The sequence below is a fragment of the Styela clava genome, chromosome 9, assembly GCF_964204865.1.
Source record: "Styela clava chromosome 9, kaStyClav1.hap1.2, whole genome shotgun sequence".
In the NCBI taxonomy this organism is placed as follows: domain Eukaryota; kingdom Metazoa; phylum Chordata; class Ascidiacea; order Stolidobranchia; family Styelidae; genus Styela; species Styela clava.
In genome coordinates this window covers 1,256,920-1,281,269 of record NC_135258.1, presented here as the reverse complement: position 1 = coordinate 1,281,269, position 24,350 = coordinate 1,256,920, and the positions used below count along the sequence as shown (strand labels likewise).

The following is a 24,350-nucleotide window of genomic DNA, read 5'->3' as shown; positions in this document are numbered from 1 at the left end:
GTGTCCGGAGCCATTTTTCTGATAATGATGCCCCTTATACTTAACTTTAAAAATAATTCAGAGATAAAACCAATTTTAGATGTTGTTATGCATGAGAATAAATAAATTGAAGGTCAAGTAAGAGTGAAATATTTGTATCTTCATTCAAATCATCACACTCACCTCTATAGCGTTCTGCCCGGGTAAAATGCTCACTAGTACATGTTATTATGAATAAGCTATAAACATATCTGGGATAGAGTTGCCAACTTGGTGTTAAACCATTCCGAGACACCTTACTGTCTAAAATTGATGCAACAAAAGCTTGTGAATCACGAAAGACATCTCCAAAGTAACAGTGGTTTTTAAGCCGCACCCCCTTTTTAGACTTTATCAAGTCCACCTCAAAAACAACTAGCTAACAAGAGGCTACAAATGACAGATGGTAAGGTGAAAGTATTTATGTTTTATTCAAAAACACGTTGAAAAGGCGTGGACGAAACGTAAATAGTCGTTTTTGGCTGACAAAATGAGAAATGTAAATATCTCAAATAAGGCTGGCAAGGTCAAATCTAACGATAATTTTTATTTTTAATTATCTTTACGCCCCCTCACCGTTTGTAAACCACTGATCTATCTACATCTATGTTCACCTTTACTTTCAACCCACTCTCTTTACTTGCCTTTTACCGACTTACAGCTACAGAACCGTTTTAAATCTGCCTGCGTTTTTTCAATTGATATGCCAAGTTGAATGATTCTCTCAAATTAAGGTGACGGCAGTATGTAATGTTATCATCCATTTTGCAATTGTTTAACTTATTACTTATCGATCTTTAGATCATTACTTATCGATCTTTAGATCGGTAAGTATGTTGATAGGTATTTGTCTGTTTGCCTGTCTGTTTGTCTGTCTGTCTGCTAGATGCACGCGATATCTCACGAAGGCGTGCTCCAAATTTTGCATGTGCATTCATCATATCTCGGTCCATAAGCCTATAAGCCTATTAATTTTGGATGAATTATGTCGTATAATTAGCGACATATTAATTAATTAGTGATGGGACACGCGGTGTCACTATAGAGTCATGAACCGAAACCGCAGTTTCGATCGATAAGTCTTCGGTCTCCGACCGATATTCTCGTTTGATTGTTATGTCACCAGAAACTCACGGTTGGAGAAAGCATGTCTTATCCACAAGTTTCAACTCACTTCTGTTTGAATGACTCATACAGATATTCGCGCGAATTACATCCATTTCCAGTTTTAAACGAAGCCAGCACGTTTATATGGCATTCTATCTTTTCACGCTGTGGTTGTCAGTAAAATCCGGGACAACCGTGGCCCAGTCCTGGACACGGGACGCCAGATGTCAATTCCGGGACTGTCTCGGCCATTCCGGGACGGTTGGTAGCTCTGATATGGAACCATACTCTAGCATGTCCACGATACTTATAGAGAAGGCCACATATAAAGTGTCAAGCCTCCAAATTAGGGGGGGGGGGGGGGAATTGCTGGGGTGTAAACACTTTGAGCAAACTAACGTTTAAAATGAAACAGATAGACAGTTAGTAGCATTGAACTGCTTACCAAATTGTCAATACCAGAAATTGTTTATCATTTTTAAATGAATTGATATAATCCTATTTTCGTTTAAAACTCAAACTCTGTCTGTTCGCCATGATGACGGAAATTATAATGAGGCCACCCATATATTAATTCGGTAACTCTGCATTACTCAGCTGTCATATTCGTACAAATTCAGTGAAGAACAAAGCTCATTTCTTCTTGCATTTACTTCAACGACAATTTTCGATTGTAATTGTCATCGCTTTCATGATGCCACAATTCAAGGACTGTCGAATATAACTTAATTACTGTAACGTCATAAACATCGATAACGTTAATTTTTTTGAACTCGCCATTCAGAACTCGCAAGTCAACAAATCCAGCAAAGCACTGAGTATAAGATTTATGGTTTATCACTCAGGAGTGATAAGAAGATAAGATAGGATTTTACATATTTATTTCGGATAAGAGAAAGGCCGATAAGACTGCTTGATCAGCCTCTGGTCCAGTTACCAGCTCATGTAGGGGATGGGATAAGTTCACCAGTTGTTTGTTATTTATCGATTTCGATCGGTAAGTATGTTGATAGGTATTTGTTTTGTTTGTTTGTCTGCCTGTTAGACACTTTCGCATGTTACGCGATATCTCACGAAAGCGCGGTTGAATCTGCTCCAAATTTTGCATGTGCATTTATCATATCTCGGACCAGGAGCCTATTGATTTTAGATGAAATATGTCGTATTATTAGTTATTAATTAATTAGTGACAGGACACGCGGTGTCGCTCTTGAGTCAGAGCAAAAGATACATGGCGCTAGATCGATAAGTCTGCGGTCTCTGATCGCTATCTCGTTTTCAGATTCGTGATTTGTTTTAAAACCGTACCCGACCAGCGGTTACGTAAAACACCCAAATCCCGTCCCGTCATTGCCCCACTGTTATCTTAAGTTGGGTTAGCTAGGCAAAAGGGACAAAGTTCATAGGGTTAGGACGAGAAACGATTTAAAACATCGAATTTCCATCGCATTCTGCATTCCTAACCCTAACTGGATATTCAATAATTTTATTATTTTGTGCTCTGGCGGAGATGATATTTTGGAGTGGACTTGGTACAAAAGATATTTTCCGAATCCTTCTACGCACTTTTGTGAATATGACAACGAGTAATGGTATCTGCTACTGAAAAACACACATAATTATCACTGACACACCCTCGAAACTCCCACAACTTCATCAGAGTTTGTTCTTAACGCCCCAATCAGAAGTAGCACAATCTTTCTCATTTAATATGTATTTCGTTTAATCAATTTTGAACGAAAAGGACTTTGTCTAAATATAAAAGTTCAACGTTAAAATATCGTTTGAGACCACGAGTTGCTTAAAGTATGTAAGATATTCTAAAAATTGAAATCGACAAATCACGGAAAGTAATAATGTAACATCTTTTACATATTCCTGATGATATTAGAGTAATTGGTATAGGTAAATCTAAAACACGATTTATTAATCGAAATTGCATTCAAAGTCACACCTTGAGCACGTCCCTGTTTACTGGCATCAGGGCTGCAGAACCGGAGTTAGTAACGTTTTTGACGTTATTTGAGTTTTTTAAATGTCGCAGAAAAGGGGAGAAAGGGTGATTTATTGTGAATTTATCACTCTACGTTGAAATGCGGTGCCACCCAGACAATACAATATTTGCGCCATCGCTAAACCCAGTATTTTTGAATAGCGTTTCAGTCGAAATTTTGGGAGCAGATAATTCAGACTTATGAACGTTGGATCTTGGTGCGGTGTCAAACCTCTAAATTTGGAGGAGGGTAGGAAAATTACCGGAGTCTGTATACTTTGAGTGAACTAAAGGAAGTACATAATTAAGAAAACGACACAGATAGATCGGCACTGGACCACTTACCACCGCGTCAACGATAGAAAGACTTTAATGAATGCTGAATCGTGACGCCTCAATAATCTGTACTAGGAATCACCTTGTAAAAATAACGAATTTTATGACAAGTTCTCATTTGCAAAACAAAATTTTTTTTTGGAAATGTACAAATATTTTGCCGGCCGCTCGGAAATTATTCTGCGACGCCATGTTTGGGAACCCCGTATTTAACACAGATATTCCAACAGAGAAGTCCGCGGACTCATTTAAATTTTTCTAGTCAAGATTCGATTTTCTTTAATTCTTAGCCAAACTTTCCTAGACCCTGAGTTGAGATTGGAGTCAAAATTTTGGCAAATCCGGCAAATTTTTCTCCGACTTTGCAGCCCTGACAGATTTTGATTTCACATAAAATCCAGATAAAATTAACTGATTTTTATTAAAAGTGCAGCAAAATAATAATTAGCATCAATTTCATTAGAAACATCATTCACAATGTTAGTTTCAGAGAATGTTGTTGGCAAAGAAATTTTATGACGTCATTGTGTTGGTGACGTCATCGTGTTGGTGACAGGCTATAATCTGTCTTCTTCCACTTCAGGAACATCCGGTTCATCATCGACCTATCTTGCAAATAGAAAAAAGTGTTTGAGGTAACTAGCACCGTTTTGGAGTCATTGACTCCACTAGAGTTGGACTCGCAGGGGCCTAGGCAGAGGGGATGGGGTGCGGGCCGGCCCCCTTTTTTCTAAATGTATCAAAGATAGCAATTTTTTATAGATGAAATGCCTTTTAGACGCTCAAGACACTTGCAAACTCACGTCTTTCGGTCTGAACCGCTAGCTGATATGATCTAACTTGAAGCCTTCCCTTCGCTTGTTGGTTTCGGCTTCTTTCACCATTAAATCCATGCATCGGAAACAAATAACTGGTTAACTAATCCAATACCCGACATGGACTGGTAACCGGACGAGAGTGAATAGTTTGTCGGTAAATTAAGCCGTATTGACGGCTTTCCATTTCCGACAGAATAAACATGAAAATCATATTTTCAGATCCTGTTTTAAATATGGATTAGACTTCTTACCTTTGAATTTGTGGCAACGGTTATTCCTTCATCTGAGCTGACATAGGGGTTAGAGATGCCCTGAGTATGAATACACAAATAAAGGTTAATTTCTATTTGAGGTAAAGTACATCGACAAACATGAAGCCAACAAAATAACACGTCTATTTCTTAGAGCAGTGGTTCTCAAATAATGGGGCACGCTCAGCAAGGAAGGAATTAGACAATTTTTTGAGGAGGCGTGAAGCTAATTATATTTACGTCCCGTCCACTCATTTTCAACGTTATTTTATGAATAACTCACTTTCATCTTACTATCTGTTATTTGTAGCTTGTTGTTAGCTAGTTAATATCGAGATGGCGCGCGAGACTTGACAAATTCTTTTTCTATATCAGTAGTAAATTGTCCCTAAAGGCGTCAGGTGTCAATGAGGTCAAAATTTGAATAAGTTTGGCATAAAAGTGTCTTGTTATTCAGATTGCGTTTCTCCCTCGGAGTTCAGTAAATTGTTTAGAAATTGGCTAATCCACCATACTTCGACCTTTCTCAATAGGTGTATTTCTCAAGATACTCAAGAGTAAACAGCTGGCTTTGTTTACTTGCGAGTTCTGAATGGCGAGTTCAAAACAATTAACGTTATCGATTTTTATGACGTTACAGTAATTAAGTTATCTTCGACAGTTCTTGAATTGTGACATCATGGAAGCGATGACAATTACAATCGAAAGTTGTCGTTGAAGTAAATGCAAGGAGAAATGAGCTTTGCTCTTCACTGAATTTGTACGAATATGACAGCTGAGTAATGCAGAGTTACCGAATTAATATATAGGTGGCCCCATTATAATTTCCGTCGTCATGGCAAACAGACAGAGTTAGAGTTTTAATTGCAAATAGGATTATATCAATTCATTTAAAAATGAGAAACAATTTCCACGCAAGTTTCTGGTATTGACAATTTGGTAAGCAGTTCAATGCTACCAACTGTCTATCTGTGTTGTTTCGTGATACTCAAGAGTAAATATCTTCTAAATACTTTACACAGCTTTTAAAATCAAAGCCACAGCCATCTCAAATATGAAGCTTTTTTAACAGTTCAGACATTATACAAATTTAGTTTATATCAACATTTTTGTTCGGTCCGGCTATGATCTCAGATTCAAGTCCGCGACACCTCAATCAAAGTGTAATAAATTGGGGAGAAAGGTGCGAAGTAAAAATATTATATTTACGCCTAAAATCAGAATAGCTTTTCACGTGCAGTTGCTTCTGTCTGTAGTCTTATTTATATGGAATATGTTACAAATACACCGATAGCCAGGGTAACTCCGCAACGAGGAGAAATTCCTCCAACAATGAACTCATCGGGAGAACTGACAACCGATTGCAATGGAAGACCATAATCGCCCTAGAAGGAGAAGGGTACTCCCATAGTGCGTGTACCAGATTGGGGCCGTAATTTTATTCCGATTTTCCTCATTTCAGTCTATTACGAGTTCGGGGACTGTCTGTTTTAGCCAAGTGATTATACCCCCTGCCCATATGTTTCAGTCTCTTTACTCAACTTGATGTAAAGTAGGCGAACAAAATTCGTTAACTCTATATTGGTACACACACTTCTGGAGCGCCAGAAGAAGAATATTACAACGCCTTAAAACAAAGCCATGGTGTCTATAAGTTATTAGTCTTTGAATCAACACTCAAATTTTGGATGATGTCATCAGGCGGGGGTCAGGATTGACATTTTACAAAATTAGGTACTCCCGAATAATGTGAACCAAGATGGCGAACACCGAAACATAGAATGTGTACTGGGTTAGGGGTATTCCATAATTTTATTCCAATTTTCCTTATTTCAGTTCTATGACGAGTTCTGGGACTTGCCAATCCCGTAGTATTAGTACCTGAAATTATGGACTAACCTGGTACACATACTATGTCCTGGTCCGCAATCTTGGCTCACATACTTCGGGAGTACATGAAAATGTTGAGACACGTCCACCAGAAGTACTTGTGGTACTAAACTACACCAGACCCAAATTAATAACACTTACCTTTATTTCGGTTGTTTCGTTCGGCTGACTGAACTCTCCGTTAGCAGAGTGAGATTCCAGTTCAACAAAGTTCGATTTCGAACTGTTCCGTTTAATCCTGTTTCGGAAGTAGAGCATGAGAGTGACGAACGCAAAGATGACTAAAATAAGTCCCAGAGCTACTGTAAGACCGATGGTAGCGTTCAGGAAAATATGCCAATCGTTCTCGCATTGATCTCCTGCGTAGTTTATTGGACAACTGTAAAATCATTTGAGATTGTTATTGAAGTACATAGGAAGATTCGCCCTTAAAATTTGATTAATTTTTTTCCCTTTTAAGATTCCCCCACGCTATTCCTTTCTATAAAATCCCTTTCCCCATAAAAATTGTACCCAGAAAATTTGTTTTTACGACCCCCTCCTCCTCCCCGAATAGTTTAACCAAAATATTCACTACTTTTGAAACCCTCTCATCACGAAAACGCCTCCTTATGAAAAAAATTACATCAACGACAAAGCTATGTATGGTATGGAAAACTGGCTACTCCCTTGTTCCAGGATAATAGAAATAAAAATCGAAAATGTTGCTCCTCTTAAGCGCAACCAGCCTTGTTAGGGTCTCATAATACTGTTTATCTTCGGTCAAAATAAGTGGCTATGTAATTTGATAGCAATAAAATAATTGCCACATTCACAGAGAAAAGAGCCCAACAACAATAGAAAGATTAACAACAACAATCCATATAGTTCCTTCTAGGTAAACAAAAAAAGCAGTCAACTCACTCGCACATCGCATTCCCCTCCAGCGTTATATGGCAAACTCCCTCGTTTATACAGTACGGATCATTGGAACCGTATTCAGCAGCACAAACATATCGGCATTTAGATCCAAGCCTGTAATAAGAACATGTAACAGAATTTTTATTGGGTGTCTTCATAGGATGACCTTGAACAAAGTACATTTGATGATTTAAAACGAGGGGGGGTGCAACCTGCGGCCCGCGGGCCAGATGCGCCCCACAAAAAAAAATGTACGGCCCGTGAAACGAGTTTTTAATTTGGTTCAATCTGGTACGTCCGAGTGATTCTAAACCTATACCTGAGTTCAATTTATTATCTTTGCTTATGACGTTACAATGTTCAAATAGCTAGCTAGTGTGATGCGAACAACGCATGTCACATGATCAATTATTACCAAAAAATCTTGTGCCTGCAACTACTAGAAAGCATATGTTAAATAAGAGAGCTACGCACAAATATATGGACACGTTAGACCAGAGCGAATCAGTCTTTACCGGTACCTTTGACGCTACCGGTACCCTCAAGAAAGTTCTGAATTTCCAGTAGCATGAATTTTGCAGAATCAAAACGTACAGCCAGTCATGACACTGACTAAAATCCGTGTTCCCATGGATAAAAAATAATACAGCAAAATTTTAGACGAAATATCAAATTTCATAGAATTCACGCAAAATTTTGAAATAAATAAAAGCAATAGCCTTCTAGCGAAGAAATTAATCTTTAACCACTGAAAATTTCAAAACAATTGGTCCAGTATTCGAAGAGAAAAGCGATTTTTTAAAAACGTGTCAGAGAACAAGAACAACAACAACAACAACATAATATTGAAACGATCGTTATGGCCACTAAACGTGTCCAATAAAGATGCGTTCCGCGGTGTTACCAAGTTATTTGTATCTAGCCCTCTGGTAATCTGGTACGTACGAGTAACTACAAGTCTATAATTAAGTCCGATTTATTATCTATGCTAATGACGTTACAATGCCCTAACAGCTGGCTTGTGCTTGTCATATGATCAATAACTAAAAGTTTTGTGCTTGCAACTACTAGAAAGCATATGTTAAATAAAGGTGCGTTCCGCGGTGTTACCAAGTTATTTGTATCTAGATTCTAGCCCTCCTGTATTAAAGGTTGCACACTCCTGACATTTGCACACAATACAAATTTAATGTATATTTTTCACATAAAATACAAAATAGCGCAACGAGACTCAGATGAAAACATGTGTAAGATAATTGTTTATGGTGTTTTATCGAGAGCCGCAGAAAGATGAGGGACAATCATAATTCTAAATAATGGATTTCTTTGCACAAAATAATAAATTGCATTGTGGAATAATTCAATTATTTTGAATGTGACGTCATACTATAACGTCATTTTTTCCCTCATAAAATAGAAATCGAGTAACAGTAATTATACAGTAAACTGTTAGTTGCTTATATACAAAAGTAGCCTTCACATTGAATGAATATAATCAAGTAATTTGATCATTCCGGTTTTTAATAAAAGAGTAAATTAGGTAAATCTAGTAGCTAGCTTTGCTGAAAGGAAGGCGGCGCTTTGTTGAACCACTATTTAGAACCACTGGCGGCGCTTCATAAGTATGTGTACCATTATGGATGCAACTAATTTTGTTCGCCCACATTACATCAAGTTGTATAAAGGGACTGAAACCTATGGACAGGGGGTATATTCACTTGGCTAACACAGACAGTCCCCAAACTTGTAATAGAACTAAAACATGGAAAATCGTAATAAAATTATGGTCTAACCCTAATCTGGTACACATACTACGGGATTACCAATAATAAATTGCATTTTGGGTTACTAATCACAAACACGTTTGACTGACCTTTCACCCTCAGTTGTCACGTCTGTGTAATTGAGATTGCATTCACATGTGTAGGAGCCGATGTTATTGGTGCATGTGGAATTGGAATCACATGTGTCTCTTTGTGTGATGCATTCGTTGAGATCTGTAAAACAAGGTTAGATTATAATGTGTATGTGGTTAAGTGTGAAATCACATAGAAATGTGTGAATGCCCGTGTGGTTGTGTGTGCGCGTCCATGGAGTGTGTGCGAAAAGTGTAAGATTATCTTTTATGTGAAGAATTCAACGAGATCTTTAAAACAAGGATAGATTATGGATATGTATGTGATTATGCGTGTTGCGTGCCTGTAGGGGTTATGTGCGCGTTTTTATGTGTTTGAATTTGGATCACAATTAACTTCATGTATGATGCACTCATCGAGATCTCTGGAACAAGATTAGATTAGGAATGTGTGTGTGGTTATGTGTGTTGTGTACCTGTAGGGGTTTTCCTCACACCTCAACATAAGTCAAAATTAGAAATATGTGTGCAATTGTGGGGTTACATGTGCACATTTTTATGTGTAAGAATGGGGATCAAAATTAACCTTATGTGCTTTTTATTCATTTATTGAGGTCATTGAAAGAATGTTAGATTGGACTGTGTGCGTGGTTATGTACAGACCAATAGTAGACAAATGTTCATGAAAATATCTACAATATAAAATGTAAGAAAGAAAAAAATTCATTTTGCAGAAAATAGCATTATAAAGATAAATAATGGAATTCGTTGTTATTTTTCGATATATTTTCCCTTTGCCTTCACTACACGCCTTGATCTGATTGGAACTTGACTGCACGAGGCACGAATGGTTTCTTCTAAAATTTTGTCAGCATTTATAAGACATATGCCAATGGACCTGCCCCACACTATAGTAAAAAAATTTGCTTAATTGCGAAAAATGTTCAGTCTAGAAAGTCGAAGTCTAACTTACCTTTAAACCCGGATTGTTGCAACACGTCGGAGACTTTAACCGCAGCATGTACATCGCCTCGAAGTTCAGTATAGCTGGCATCGCTTGATGCATGTACGATGTATGTGTAATAATGAACTGGCACGGGATATGAGGACGGATCTGAAATAGTTTGTCATGTATGAAACAGAAATATACAAGCACATACACTACACACTTTGAAACAGAGTTTAATTGCTTTTAATAATAGCAATGGATATTACTTGAAATCAATTATTAAAGATCGATCAGATTCTTTTCATATTATTGCGGACCCCCTGTACAGTCAACACGGGCCCCCGGAGTTTGGGAAACTCTGCTCTAATATCACGTTTACAAGCACACACACGCACATTTTCACATGTTCAAAATGGTGTAAGTATAATAATAGACTGGCTTGGACACTGAGGACGGCTCTAAAATGGTTTGTTGCAGAAAAATCGAATACGCACATATAAAACTCACGTATACAGACACACACACACTTTCACACACTGAAAAATATATTGTTTTTATTGGTTCGCATTTAGGAAAAGTCAACATCCTCTGTACTTGATGCTTTTAATTTTAAAGGTTGATGTCACATACCATATACATATAAAACAAATAACACACAATCAAAAATACACATACACTCTGAAAGACACTTACATCTTCTCATGTAAAAAAAATATTAAGCACATATGATCATTAAACGACACACATATTCTCTTATGCATAAAAAGCACACATACATGCACGCACATTCATGGACACACACACTTTTTCACGTGAAAAATACTCACACTATTTTCCATTTATAGTACGCACCAATTCAATCCGCGTAAACACGAATAAATAAAACGCACATATGAAGCACATACACATTCAAATATCTCTCAAACATGTTAGGACTTATCAATATAGACTCACATACAAAACATCAACTACTTCTGCATTTGTTCTATGCTTCCACTTTTATTAACATACACACTAATGAAACGTATATATTCAAGCATGCACACATTGAATGACACTCTTTCATGCATAAAACGTCCATACACATGTAGGTAACGCACATATACAAGGACGCTCCTTTTCCCGTGTTCGCTGCTTTCGTTTTTAAATGTTGAAGCCTATAATCCACATACACAAATATAAACGCACAGATACAAGCATGTACACATTAAAATACACACATACTCTCTCACGTTCGAAGTGCACATACACACCGAAGACATTATACTTTGTAGGGATGCATCGCTCATATCTCCAGGATCGAAGTCTCCACTTATAAATGTTTCAATTCACACACACATGTATAAAATGCACGCATACAAGCATGTACACATTGAAAAACACACACGATCTCTCATGTATAAAACGCACATATATACCGAATGGTACTATAAGACTTTATACTTTGGAGGGATGTATCGCTCATGTCTCCTGGATCGAAGCCTCTACTTTTGAATGTCTCAATCAACACACACATGTATTAAACGCACCAATACAAGCATGCACACACTGAAAAACACACACGATCTCTCATGTATAAAACGCACATATATACCGAATGGTACTACAAGGTATAATACCACTTGGGGCTACATCGCTGATGTCTCCAGGATCGAAGTCTTGCATGCACACATACAAGGACGCACATATACCAGAACGTTTTTTTCCTGTTCTCGATGCTTTTGCTTTTAAACGTTAACTTCTAAAAGCCACATGTACATTCGAAAAACGCACACATACAGGCATACACACATTGAAAAACGCAACTCTCTCTCATGTTTAAAATGCAAATATACAAGAACGTAATACAACAAGCAATTTTTCTGTTCTCGATGCTTTTGGTTCCAAATGTTAACTTTTAAAATCTGTACACATGTTTAAATGCACATATACAAGCATACACACATCAAAAGACACACACTAACGCACATACACATATACCGAATGGTAAGATAAGTTATAATACCACTTGGGGCTGCATCGCTGATGTCTTCGTCCTTATAACCAACTGCATCATTTGACGAGGTATCTAGTTTTCCTCTTTTCGCCTTCACTGCTATGAACCCTTCGACTGGAGTAAAAATTACTTCCAACTAAAAATAAAATGATAGGATTCACATATTTATCCCGGGGGAGAGGAAAGGATAAGACGGCTCAACCATATTTTGCTAACTACAGCCTCTTGCCCGGTGACCATTCCATGTCGGGTATGGAATTAGTTAGTTACTTTTAATATTTTTCGTAGGCATGGACTTGATGGTGAAGGAAGCCGTAACCGACCAGCGGTTACATTAACCACCCTACGGCGGCGAGGAGTCCATCAATTCGCTTTCACATGACCATCCCCGCACGGGATTTGAACTTGCGAACCCACGCAGAGTAATCAGAGGTGCGATGGCAAGCGTATTTCTAAAGAAGTAACAATTATGTAATGGCAATGGATCTTTCCTCGAGCCTTGACCCCGGAAATTTACAAACTGATTTACATGATCAAACCATCATTTTTCATCAAAATATACAACCACGTGACGCTAACAATTACTGGTAGCTAACTTTCGAATAGTTTATTGCAACTTTTCCGGGACAATTTTTTTACTATTACAACTGAACTAAAGCTCATCAATTTCGGAAATGAAATGATCAATACTTATATTTCGTGATAAATGAGGAAGTATTGTCAAATGAGTGAATCTGAGTTTTGGAATAAGTTTGTCATTTCAAACTTGCGCTATCACCCACCTATCACGTCCTAGGGCCTATTTGTGTCTTTCGTCTCATGAAGGTGGATATCGCCCACTCTAAGAATCCCTGGTCGGGTTCATAATATGCAGTCTAGAATCTAGATCATAGGTTTCTCAATGTGCTTCATACGGAACCCCAGGACTCCGTGAGTAAAACCTAGGGGCGGCGCGAGCTATCCGTTAACTTATTAAATTACTGACTTGGTTAATTTTGCAACTGTCCAAAAGCGCAATAACGTCATTAACAAAATTTGACAACGCTATCGTCAAAATAATGCAACAATAAGGTAATTCAAATATGACATAAGCTCCAATGGACAACAATCCTTTTTATAAATTTATGGTGGGCTCCTTAAATAATAGTCATCTATTTTAAGGGCTCCATAGTACCAAAAGTTTGAGAATCACTGGTCTAGAGATGACTCACATGAGTCAGTCTTTCGCGACCCCTCATCAACTGCTACGAGCCAATGTTTTCTCTCGTTTATTGCTTTATATTGAATCAGATTTTTTGTACAAAGCCCCCCCCCCCCCCAAATATTGAATTATTCGAATCGGTTCACAGCAAAGTTTCGAATCGCCGCCATCTTGTTTTTTCATTTTCTCCAATGGTCGAGGTGAATTTCTCAAATTTTTTTTATTGTTGCTAAATTTTTAAAACGCGATTCTGACATGACTATATTTTGAAGTGAGTTATTGATAAAACGTGTTTCTTATTTCGCGTGATTTAGTGATGTATTCCATGTTTTCAGTAATTCATTTGTTGACAAGACCAATAACAATATAAAAGCCGCAAACAATTATATATCTTCCAAGTATTCGAGATTCGATTCGAGAAAAATATTCGATCCGATTCTTAAGTCATCGGGTATTCAAAAATGCCCAGCACTACTTACCACGCATTCTGTCTCCGGCACTGTAAGATTTTTATTCAAGAAGACGAATCCTTCGAACGTGTTGTAAAATTCGCATTTTCCTTTGACAGGCCTCTTCTCTGGGTTATTGCATGTAATTGGTGTGATTGGAGTCGGCTCAAATCCGGAACCTTCACCAGATCCGGATCCGGAGCCTGAACCGAGTTCAATACTTTCTACTTGAGGATCATAGCACCTCTGAATGTCTTCTTGCAGTTTCTGTAAAACATTGAGCGATTTGAAATATATTTTGCAAATCCTGAGAGCGAGAGAGAGATTGCGTGTTTCCGCGAAAATAAGACAGGGTCAAGCCATGATTCAAGTTAGAGGGTTGAATATGGGAAAAAGAAGGGAGAGAGAGAATAGGAGAAGCTGTTTAGGAGAATAAAAGAAGCAAGAACTCCCATCCTTCCAATGTTGGTATATTGAGAGAGAGAGAGAGAAAGAAAGAAACAAAAAACCTATATGGGGTGTACTAGGTTATTGTGTACTCAACTGCAAGTCCTTTCTTCTTGTTAACTTTCTATTGCGTATACGTATGTGTCAGTTGCCACAAGAATGCTTGAACGAGATAGTATTATGAAGAAAATTAAAATTAACATGTTCTCTTTCCGTGAAATAGCAAGTATATTTGTGAGCTTTCGTTAGATCATGGTCTAACTTCTTCAAACAATACAAGATATGGCTTTGTAAACAGCAAATAATGATATTATAGTGATATTATTCGCTGTTTATTAAGCTATAACTTGTTTTATTCGAAGAGGTTAGACTATGATCTAACGAAAGCTAATGGATAAACTTACTATTTCGTGAAGAGGGATGTTATTCATATTAAACAAATTAAAAAATCACCCTTTTATTGTTGACATATTGAGGAAAAGAGAGAGTTATGGGGTACAACCTCAAGAGAAATAACAAACAAAAACTCTCACTTTTTCATCTTCGTTCAGCAACTGTATTTCACATTGATATCCAGTGAAACCAGCCAGGCAAATACAGTTATAATAGTCCGTGTCTAAATACCCGCCGTTTTGACATTCTGGAACTGAAAATAAGAGAAAGTTTAAGATCTGTCGTGTAAAATTATACAATAAACACTTTTCTCAAACACTATAAATGAATCAAATTGACTGATTTTTCAATTCTCGCCTTATCAATCGGCGATTATGTTTAGCATACTCATTTGAACTTGTTGCTAATAGCAACAACATTTAGGAATTCGTTTTCGCATGCGCGATAAAAAGACTCATGGACCTTTCCACGAGCATAGACTTCCTTGTTTACTTCGTGACATTGGCCAATCAGCAAAATGCAAAAAGTGGCGTAACAATGCCCCCCCTTCGCATCCGCTCAGACACTTTTTTCACTCAGACAGATTTTCAAGCGTGGTTGTAAACATTACTTCGTTTTCGCGTTTTTGAACTCTATTCGTTAGTTTTCAGTTGTGTTTTGGAAACTTATATATAAATCAGATAATTCAATGATCACTTTGTCTTCCTAGGAGTTTTAATTTAATTGCAGTAAGAAAAATTAGTGTAGAAATAGCTGTGATAGACTGGCCTGAAATTCTTTACCGGTACCTTTAAAAAACAGATTGTTGTATGCAATAAATCACAATGATGGTTTGAAACATATACCCCATTTTACAGACGCTAACATGCAAAAGCACTCTTAAAATAGCCCCGAAAATTTTGTAATGGTAAAGTATAGGAAGAATTTTCTGGAGGTTAAAGGTCGGGGAAAGGTCCATTGACAACGAAGACGCTTTATAGCAGAGGTGTGCAACCTTCAATACAAGAGGGCCAGATACAAATAACTGGGTGAAACCGAGGCCACACTTTCATTTGATATAGGCTTTTATTAGTTACAGACCCAGAAATTTTGGGTATTTATCTTATGACATGCGTTGTTTGCCCTGCACAAGTTAATTGTTAGGGTATTGTAAAGTCATTAGCATAGATAATAACTTGGACTCGAGTAAAACAGTTGCAACACAAGCGTACGTACCAGATGGAACTCAATTAAAAACTCATTCCGTGGCCGTGGGTCATTTCAAATTGTCAAATCTCCACGAGTCGCGAATTTTTTTATTGTCTGCCGCAGGTTGCACATCCCTGCTTTAGGACATCAATAGTCCAGACTCAGCGGCATGGCCCATCGTGCTAAACGTTATCAATATGTTTGCCATTGAACCTCGGATTATCCCCGCGCTGATTCGTAGGTTCGGCTTCCCTTCGCCCTCAAGTCTAATTATTGTTCTCAGAAAAGGAGTCTTGTTGTTTTCAAAGAGGAATAAATAAATTTTACTTTGGACAAAATGCAAAAACCGGACTTGCCATCAACAAACCATCAGAGAGGCTTAACTCATCGATTATCCCATAAATGAGAAAACAACGACCCGCGGGCTAAATCCGCCCGTTAGATAGTTCAATCTGGCCCGCCTGATGCTGACACAACCAAACTAAAACCAAACTTTATGTTTCAGCTAAAAATAGTTCAAGGAATTTGTTGAGATTGCAATTAACGGAATGTTTTCCACTTTTGCTCTCGTAACATTGTGAATATTGTTCATAAAATGTCACATTTTACGCCACATGGCCCGCCAGTCTGAGTAGGCAAAATGTTTGGCCCTTGATCCAAAAACCGGGCCCATTCCGAGATAAGCCGTGACTCGACTTGACTCGAGATTAAGTGACATCTACTTAACAATTGTCGATGCTCCCGTTCGTTCATTATCTAACTATCCAATCAGTGGGGCTGAGCATTTCGAATTGAATATTCGAATCGAATAGTATATTATTCGAATCGGTTCAAAGCAAAATTTCGAATCTCCGCAATCTTGTTTTGTTTCTTTCCGCCAATGGTCGAGGTGAATTCCCAATTTATTTTATATTGAAGCCATATTTTTTCAACGAAATTGTGACATTTGACTATTTTCTGTAGTGAGTTATTGATAAAACGTGTTTCCAATTGTGTATGAACGCTCACCAATCTGTCTGAGTGACGTATTCTATGTCTTCAGTAATTCATTTGTTGACAGGACTAATTACAATAAAAAAGTCGCCTATAATAATATATTTCCAAGTATTCGAGATTCCATTCAATTCGATAAAAAACCTGAAATTGCCAGGTATTCGAAAATGCCCAGCGCTATTAATAAGTCTTTTAATGTGTCGCATTTGCGGTTTTGTTTACTCGTTTGAACTCGTTGTCAATAGCAACAACATTCTTAAGTTAAGTGTTTTAATAAGAACGTACGCCCGTAGGCTGTGTTACATCACAAACCAATTGAGCTGATGTCATAATCGAATCGAGTAGCTGAACAGAAAATTTGACGGTTACGAGTTTTTCTTCAATCTAACTTTCAAAAACAATTAGCGTTTCTTCCCTCACATATCCCGACACATTATTTCAAAATGTAGGATTTAAAAAATACTCAGCAACTCGTAAATTTTCGTGTAAAGTTTCGGATGCCGCGATTACACCCTGGCATGGATAAAAAAAAATTCAGTCGATAACGGTTTTTCTGTCAAATTATTCAATCAATGACCGAAAAAATCGTTTTATAATAATTGTGTTCAAGTAGCTTGCTTTGACTTCGAGTGCACTATGTCATAATAACATGGATTTTTGGCGAAATCTTTAAGCCAATGATAAATAAAGCACAACCGGTGATGTCATTTGCCGACGTTTCGAATTTCTATTCAGAAAAACTTCATCAGGGCATGAAAGTTACGGGCACTCACTCAGAAGTAAAGGACACTCATATGTGAGTAAAGATACGGGCATTCACTCAGAAGTAAAGGAGACTCATATGTGAGTAAAGATACGGGCATTCACTCAGAAGTAAAGGAGACTCATCTGTGAGTAAAGTTACGGGTACTCACTCGAAAGTTTCCGGGACGAAGTTTTTCTGAATAGAAATTCGAAACGTCGGCAATTTCTAACACCCGGTGTGCTTTATTTATCATCGACATGACTTGTGGCATTCGTGCGTCATGTTTGTGCACGACATTTCAGTGGGTACCCGTAACTTTGAAATAACTTTGATGTTTCGAGCAACCTTTCATACCAACAACAATTTACCTGATCCGACAGTGTCCTTGACGAGGGAGATGAACAAACAAATCAAATAAGTGAATTCAGTTCTTTTCATTATTCCGTGTAATTCTTGCTTTTCAATGTTATTCCTTATGATTAAATGAATTTTATTTCAAATCCTGGAAAAGTAGATGAATTTGATATTACTCTGTATATAGAGGAGGCAAGCAGCTAATAGAATGCGATCCTATGTAGATTACTTGGTATAAGTTGCGGATCAGTATCTTCACCAGCATGACATCACAGAAAATGACGTCATGACAGAATATTGTTACAGCAAAGTGGCGTCATGACTCAAAAACTTTACTTCCTAAACCACCAAGTGATGTCACAATGCAATTGAATAATATTACTTCTAATCATGATAATAACCCTCACATATTCAAAGTGGGACAAATGATCTAAACCAGGGGTGGGCAACATACAGCCCGCGGGCCGGGTTCGGCCCGCGACGAGATTTTGGCCGTCCCGCTGACTATATCCAACCCAGTGATTTCCCTACACCCCCCCTATAGGGGGTGAACACCCCCCCTAAAATTTCAAACACCCCCCCTAATTTTGAGGTGCGATTCCACACTGAGGGGTTCTAAACCGCAGTCTGCGGGCCAATTACGGCCCGCGTGACCATTTGAAATGGCCCGCCGAACTTGAGTGAAATAGTTTAACCCTTCATGTGGTACCTTTTGAGTTTTAGATACCGTCTATTGTTACATCATTATCACAGTTTAAGCACGTTTATTTCGCAACAATTGAATTATTCCGGTATCTTATGTATACGTATGGGTATTAGGATTACACACTGCAGTATTTTAGATATCGGCCGTATATTAAGAAAGCTTAAAGATGTCACAAAACGAAAACTAGGCACTGAAAACAGACGTTTTTTAGATGAATGACAGCGTTTTTATTTCTTTATTGAAAAGAATCAAACTTCAGCGATTTGTCTTCTTACCAACAAAATATTTCAGTTCTGAAAGAATACAACATTATGATCAGTTGACGAGCGTATTTCAAAATTTAATTCATACAAAAGTCAAACAAACATGTTCAAAAAAATTAGAAATGTGTAACAAAACTAGCCATAAGTAGCCATTCATACAATGACAGATGAGCAAGTAACTTCATTAGTCACTATCATTTGCAAATTACTTGTTGAAACGTAGTAGTATATATTTACGGTTGAAAACCGTGCTTGTTATCTATTCCCCGGGAATTCTATCAGCTAAATATTATAATTATTGATTTTATTACATAACAAACTGCGATGCTAGGTGTATCTAAAATCAAGCTTAGAGCCTATTTTGGTGCCTATTTTTCAAATTTTTCTCAGGGCGCTTGAGCGCGCCCTGAACCCCAGCCGTGCCGTCCCGCACTTTTCTTCGCTCCCCTTTTCTGGCTCTACAATTTCATTCTGCTGTGGATTTTGGCTCGCCGTCAATCAACTTGAGGGGGGCCCCCATGTACATCGTCTCTTAAATACATACCATTTTTTTAAGAATACAAATAGCCTAGTTTTATCTCTAATAGCAAATTATTTACCACCCCCTAAATTTTGAAACACCCCCCCTAAAGAGAAAAGCTGGGGAACATACTGATCCAACCACACTCTGTAATGTGGTCCGACGCATCATTCATGAAAGTTGCCGATCGCTCTACTATCACGGCACTGTCAGTGCGAGATGGTGAAATAAACAATTGCCTTAGTGAACAAAAAATTGCGTTAGCACACTTGTTAAACAAACAAAAAAAAGGTCAGAGCAGAGAGCGTTGTAAACATTCCCCACTACTGAAATCAGTTATACTTGAAACCTAAATATAAAAAGATTTTAAAATTTAGATTTTATATTGAGTTTTATTAACCATGAAATATCCCAAGAAACGTAAAGTTGAGAGTGTCGAGCATTTAATAAAGATTGGATACCGAAGTATTTTTTGTAATAATCCGGCCCGCCGACTAGAGAAGTTACCCACCCCTGACCTAAACTAACGAATTAGTCGCGGAACGAATCAAAAACTGGAAAGGTCCGGACTCGGACACCGGATTCCGCAACACTTCTTAGCTGGGCATATCACAAGTAAGATGGATCGTTATATTGTGAACCTTAAAAGGGATTCGTAAGCGCTTCTGAACTTTGCTCATCTAACATCTCTGAAAAAAATGACGGATACCCAATAAAATCCCGGTTATGCAGCTAGCTAATAGCTTATTGTGAACCACTGAGAGATAATTCGTGATTGCTTTCACGAAAACGACGGAAATTTATTTAACTCTTGAACCTTTGCTCATCTCAAAGAGAATCATCTCCGAGCAAAGTTACGTGCATTCACTAAAACCCCAGTCATGAAGTTAACTAAACCAACGTTACAATACGACACGGGATCACGGAAAAATTTTCATAATAAATAAACATTCGCATTTACTACAGAATATATTGATCCTACGCTGCCATACATTATTCAAACGAATAGAGAAATTTAATTGAAACGCAAAAATTATATGATGTATCCCAACTTGATAGGTTGCATTGCGAAGTCGTGCGGCGAGGTGTTGTTGTTTTTGCTTTATTGTATGGGCACTTGTTGAAAATTGACGTTTATCGCTTTCTAATTTTTTTTTGTACAGTTTTCCGCTGGTGTGATGACGTCAGTCTTATTGACGCATCTGAATACGTTATTGGCATTCTCAATTACAGAATACTAGAATACCAATTCTTCGATGTACATCTACATCTGATTACCTATGACTTTAGCAATCAAAGCCTTAACTTAACTTAACCACGCTTGCACCATTTTTTATATTTCACAAGATAGGAAGCAAGCATGGGTACTCCCGTAGTATGTGTACCAGGTCAGGCCATAATTTTATTTCGATTTTTTTTTCGTTCTATCACGAGTTCGGGGACTGTTTGTGTTAACCAATTGAATATACCCCCTGTCAATAGGTTTCCTTCCCTTTATGTAAAGTAGGCGATTAAAATTAGGTTACTCCTGAAGTATGCGCACCAAGATGTCGCACAACCTGAACCCTAACCTGGTACGTAACCTGAGTTCAGGTTGTGCGCCATCTTGGTGCGCATACTTCAGGAGATCCAAAATTAGTTACCTCCATATTGGTACTCACACTTCTGGAGCGCCCAAGCCTGAACGCAAAATATGATTATATATATCAAACTATTCTTGGATCTTTTGTATAAAGCCCCTGATACTAATGCAAAAATGTGAGATTTGAGAAAAACCGCTTTTGAAATAACAAATCAGTAATTATCTAGTTGGAGTTAGAAACGATTTGAAAATTTGAGTTTGGCTCAATCTGCATTCCTAGCTTTCAATCCCAAACCCCAGCTGGATATTTGATACTTTTAGAATTTTAAGCGTTGGCAGTTTTTTATGGGGACTTTCTATTCTACTATGTTTTTCTGTACCTGAATACTAATAACGTTGAGACGCCTACACATTACAGCAAAACTGCTATTACTACGGGCTTTTTAACATAAGCACTGCTGCTACTAAGGGCTTAAAGCAACTCCGCTCCTAAAAAATATCAAAATCTCGACATGTATACAACGTTTCCACCTGCACACCACATTATAACTGCAACGTTTTAAAATACAAAATTAATATTATCCAACGAGGGTCAGGAATGGTTTAAACATTTAAATTTTTAGCGCAATCTGCATTCCTAACTCCAACAGGGTAATTAGTAATTTTCTTATTTTAAGCGCTGACAGAAGATCCGTATTCTATTATGGATTTCTATACCTACATACAAATACCGTTAGACGAATACACACCACAGCATAACTGCTACTACTAAAGGCTTAAGCAACTCGCAACTCCTCTCTTAAAAAATATCAAAACCTCGACAAGTATACAACGTTTCCACCTACACAACACGTCATAATGCCACGTTTTAAAATAGAAAGTTAGTAATCATCCAGTAAAGGTTAGGGTTAGCGTTAGGAATGATTTCAACATTTACATTTCCAGCTCAATCTGGATTCTTAACCCTAACTGGATAATTAGTAATTTTATTTTATTCTTAGCGTTGTCGTGGACTTTGTACAAAAGATTCTTATTCCATTTTGCTTTTCTATACCTGGTTACGAATAACGTCAGACGCCCACACACCACAGCTTATGCATAGATACAACTATGAGCATTAAAGCAACTCGCAACTTCGCTCCACCAAAAAATATCAAAACCATTGTTCTTGCAAGTCAAGCCATAATCCACATATACAGCGTTTCCACCTACACACCACATTATAACTGCCAAGTTTCAGAATACTAAGTTTGTAATCATTTAGTGATTGTTAGGTTTAGGGAAATCATTTGAACATTTCAATTTTCATCGCAATCTGCATTCCTAACCCAAATCCTATCAAGATAATTACTATTTTATTTTTAGCATTGTCGTGGACTTCGTTCACAATCCTCATTCTATTGTGTTTTTCTATACTTGGATATAAATATCGTCAGATACCTACACACCCCAGCATAACTGCTATTACTACGGCTACAAAACAACTGGCTCGGCGTCGCTCCACCAAAAAATATTAAAACTATTGTCCTCGCATGCAAATCCACACTCCATGTCTACAGCGTTTCCACCTACCAGCCCCAGAATAACTGCCGCGTTTTTAAATAGGAAATTAGTAGTCATCAAGTGAGGGTCGGAAATAATTTAAACATTTGAATTTGGTGCAATCTGCATTCCTAACCCATAACTGGATATTTACTAATTTTTATCTATTTTGATCGTTGGCAGGAGTGTTTTTGACGGGGGCTTTCCACAAAAGATCTTTATTCTGTTATGTTTTTCTATACCTGCATAAAGTAACTCCATACGCCTAGACGCCAAGGCTTAGGCACTGTTACTACTACGGCTTCAAAACAACTGGCTCAGCGTTCCATGAATATTTCATACAGTGTTGTTATTTAATAGCAAACCTGCTGTCTGGATGACGAATTCTAATTTATTTTGAAGACGTTTTCACGGATTCACTCTGCGCGAGGCACTGCGCAAGCAATACCAAACTACGAGTGGATGTTTCGCCGAGCATCAAATTCCTTGTTTATTTCCGCAACAATTACAAATCAGCAATAAGTCAACAATGACGTAACAATTGCAATTTATGGCGTCGCTAAGACTTGTTTCATTTAGACAAATATTCAAGCTTGGTTGTATACATTGCCTCTTTTTGGTAGTTTTGCGTGTTATTTTACAGTTTTTGGTCGTGTTTCCAGAAAATAGTTGTAAATCGAATACCTTAATTCCCATTGTGTCTTCCGAGGAAATTAGTTTAGTTGAAATAATTTATTGTTTACATTGTATTATGGTTTATTGTTTCGAATAAAAATAATATTTTTGAACATGTGAGTCAGTTTGTAAGCACTAACTCTCCAAAACACTCTCAAAATCAACGTTAAAGGTTGTATTTTTCACAAGAAATCTATTAATTTTATTTATTTCAAAACTTTCTATGGGTTTTGAGGGGAAGTTTTATGTTTGTTTGTATGCGATGACGTCATCAAAATTAAAAGAGCAGGGACTTTGACCAGGCAAAACAGCGTAATTTGCTATGTTGCTAAAACGTCTTCATCGGCTTTCCTCTCTTCGGGATGAGCATAACAAATGCGTTTCAACGCTCAGTTTTTCTGACAACAGCCTTCTATACTAACACCTATATCCCATATGCCCACGTGTATTATCCGAAATGGACTGGCAACCTTTGACCTTAGTTTACTATACGTTTAATCCGTTTTATCGGCTTTCCTGTCCTCTAGAAAAACATAAAATAATCCTATCCTACGTTCCTTCTGAATAACGCGCTTATCGCCTTTTCTCTTCCTCGTAAGATTGAATAAAAATATCCCGTTTTAATTTATTATGAAAACCAGGCTATCCGCCCTTCAAACAAGGTCTTATCGGCTTTCCAAAGAAAGCACAAAAAACATTTCAAATTCTTATGGCAAACGGGTTACCTGCCGCCAAACAGAGTATTATAGGTTTTCTTCTTTCCTCAAAAAAACTTCAAAACAATCCTATTCTAAGTTCTTATGAAAATCCTCACTCACCGCCACCGAATGAAATCTTAACGGCTTTCCTCTCCCCCCAAAACCATAAAAACCTGTTCAAATTTCACTGAAAATCCCGCTAACCGCTTGCTAAACGAGGTCTGGCTTCAATTGAGGCGATGTCGAACATTTCAGAAGGGCGGTGGTGCGGTAGTTAACTGTTTCACATCAAATGAGATAAAATCATATCAAAATTCTATAACGAGAGACATGCAGAGGGTTAATATAACGTTTGTGCCCAAGGCGACTTAGCTACGTTCGCTAGCGCGCGATTCTAACCTGTTTTGTGATACAATAATATTAAATGTCGTGTCATAATGCGGATACGAAACAAATGTTTATGACATCACCATAAATAACA

General features: G+C 37.6%; 1 protein-coding gene across 2 annotated transcripts; it reads right to left on the bottom strand.

Annotated features, from left to right (window-relative positions):
- Nucleotides 1–2,821: 2,821 nt before the first annotated feature.
- LOC120339711 (uncharacterized) lies at nt 2,822–18,052 on the bottom strand. Of its 2 annotated transcripts, none has more exons than XM_039407898.2 (10): nt 17,898–18,052; nt 14,744–14,856; nt 13,794–14,030; nt 12,123–12,249; nt 10,142–10,282; nt 9,187–9,310; nt 7,317–7,427; nt 6,555–6,792; nt 4,524–4,583; nt 2,822–4,063 (listed from the first exon to the last, which is right to left on the bottom strand). In XM_039407898.2, exons 1-10 carry the CDS (start codon nt 17,965–17,967, stop codon nt 4,052–4,054), a joined length of 1,233 nt encoding a protein of 410 aa, XP_039263832.2. In that variant the 5' UTR covers nt 17,968–18,052; the 3' UTR covers nt 2,822–4,051. The 2 variants fall into 2 exon arrangements, with proteins under 2 accessions (XP_039263832.2, XP_039263831.2); XM_039407897.2 differs by having other exon boundaries at nt 2,822–4,059.
- Between the last annotated feature and the right edge of the window lie 6,298 nt (nt 18,053–24,350).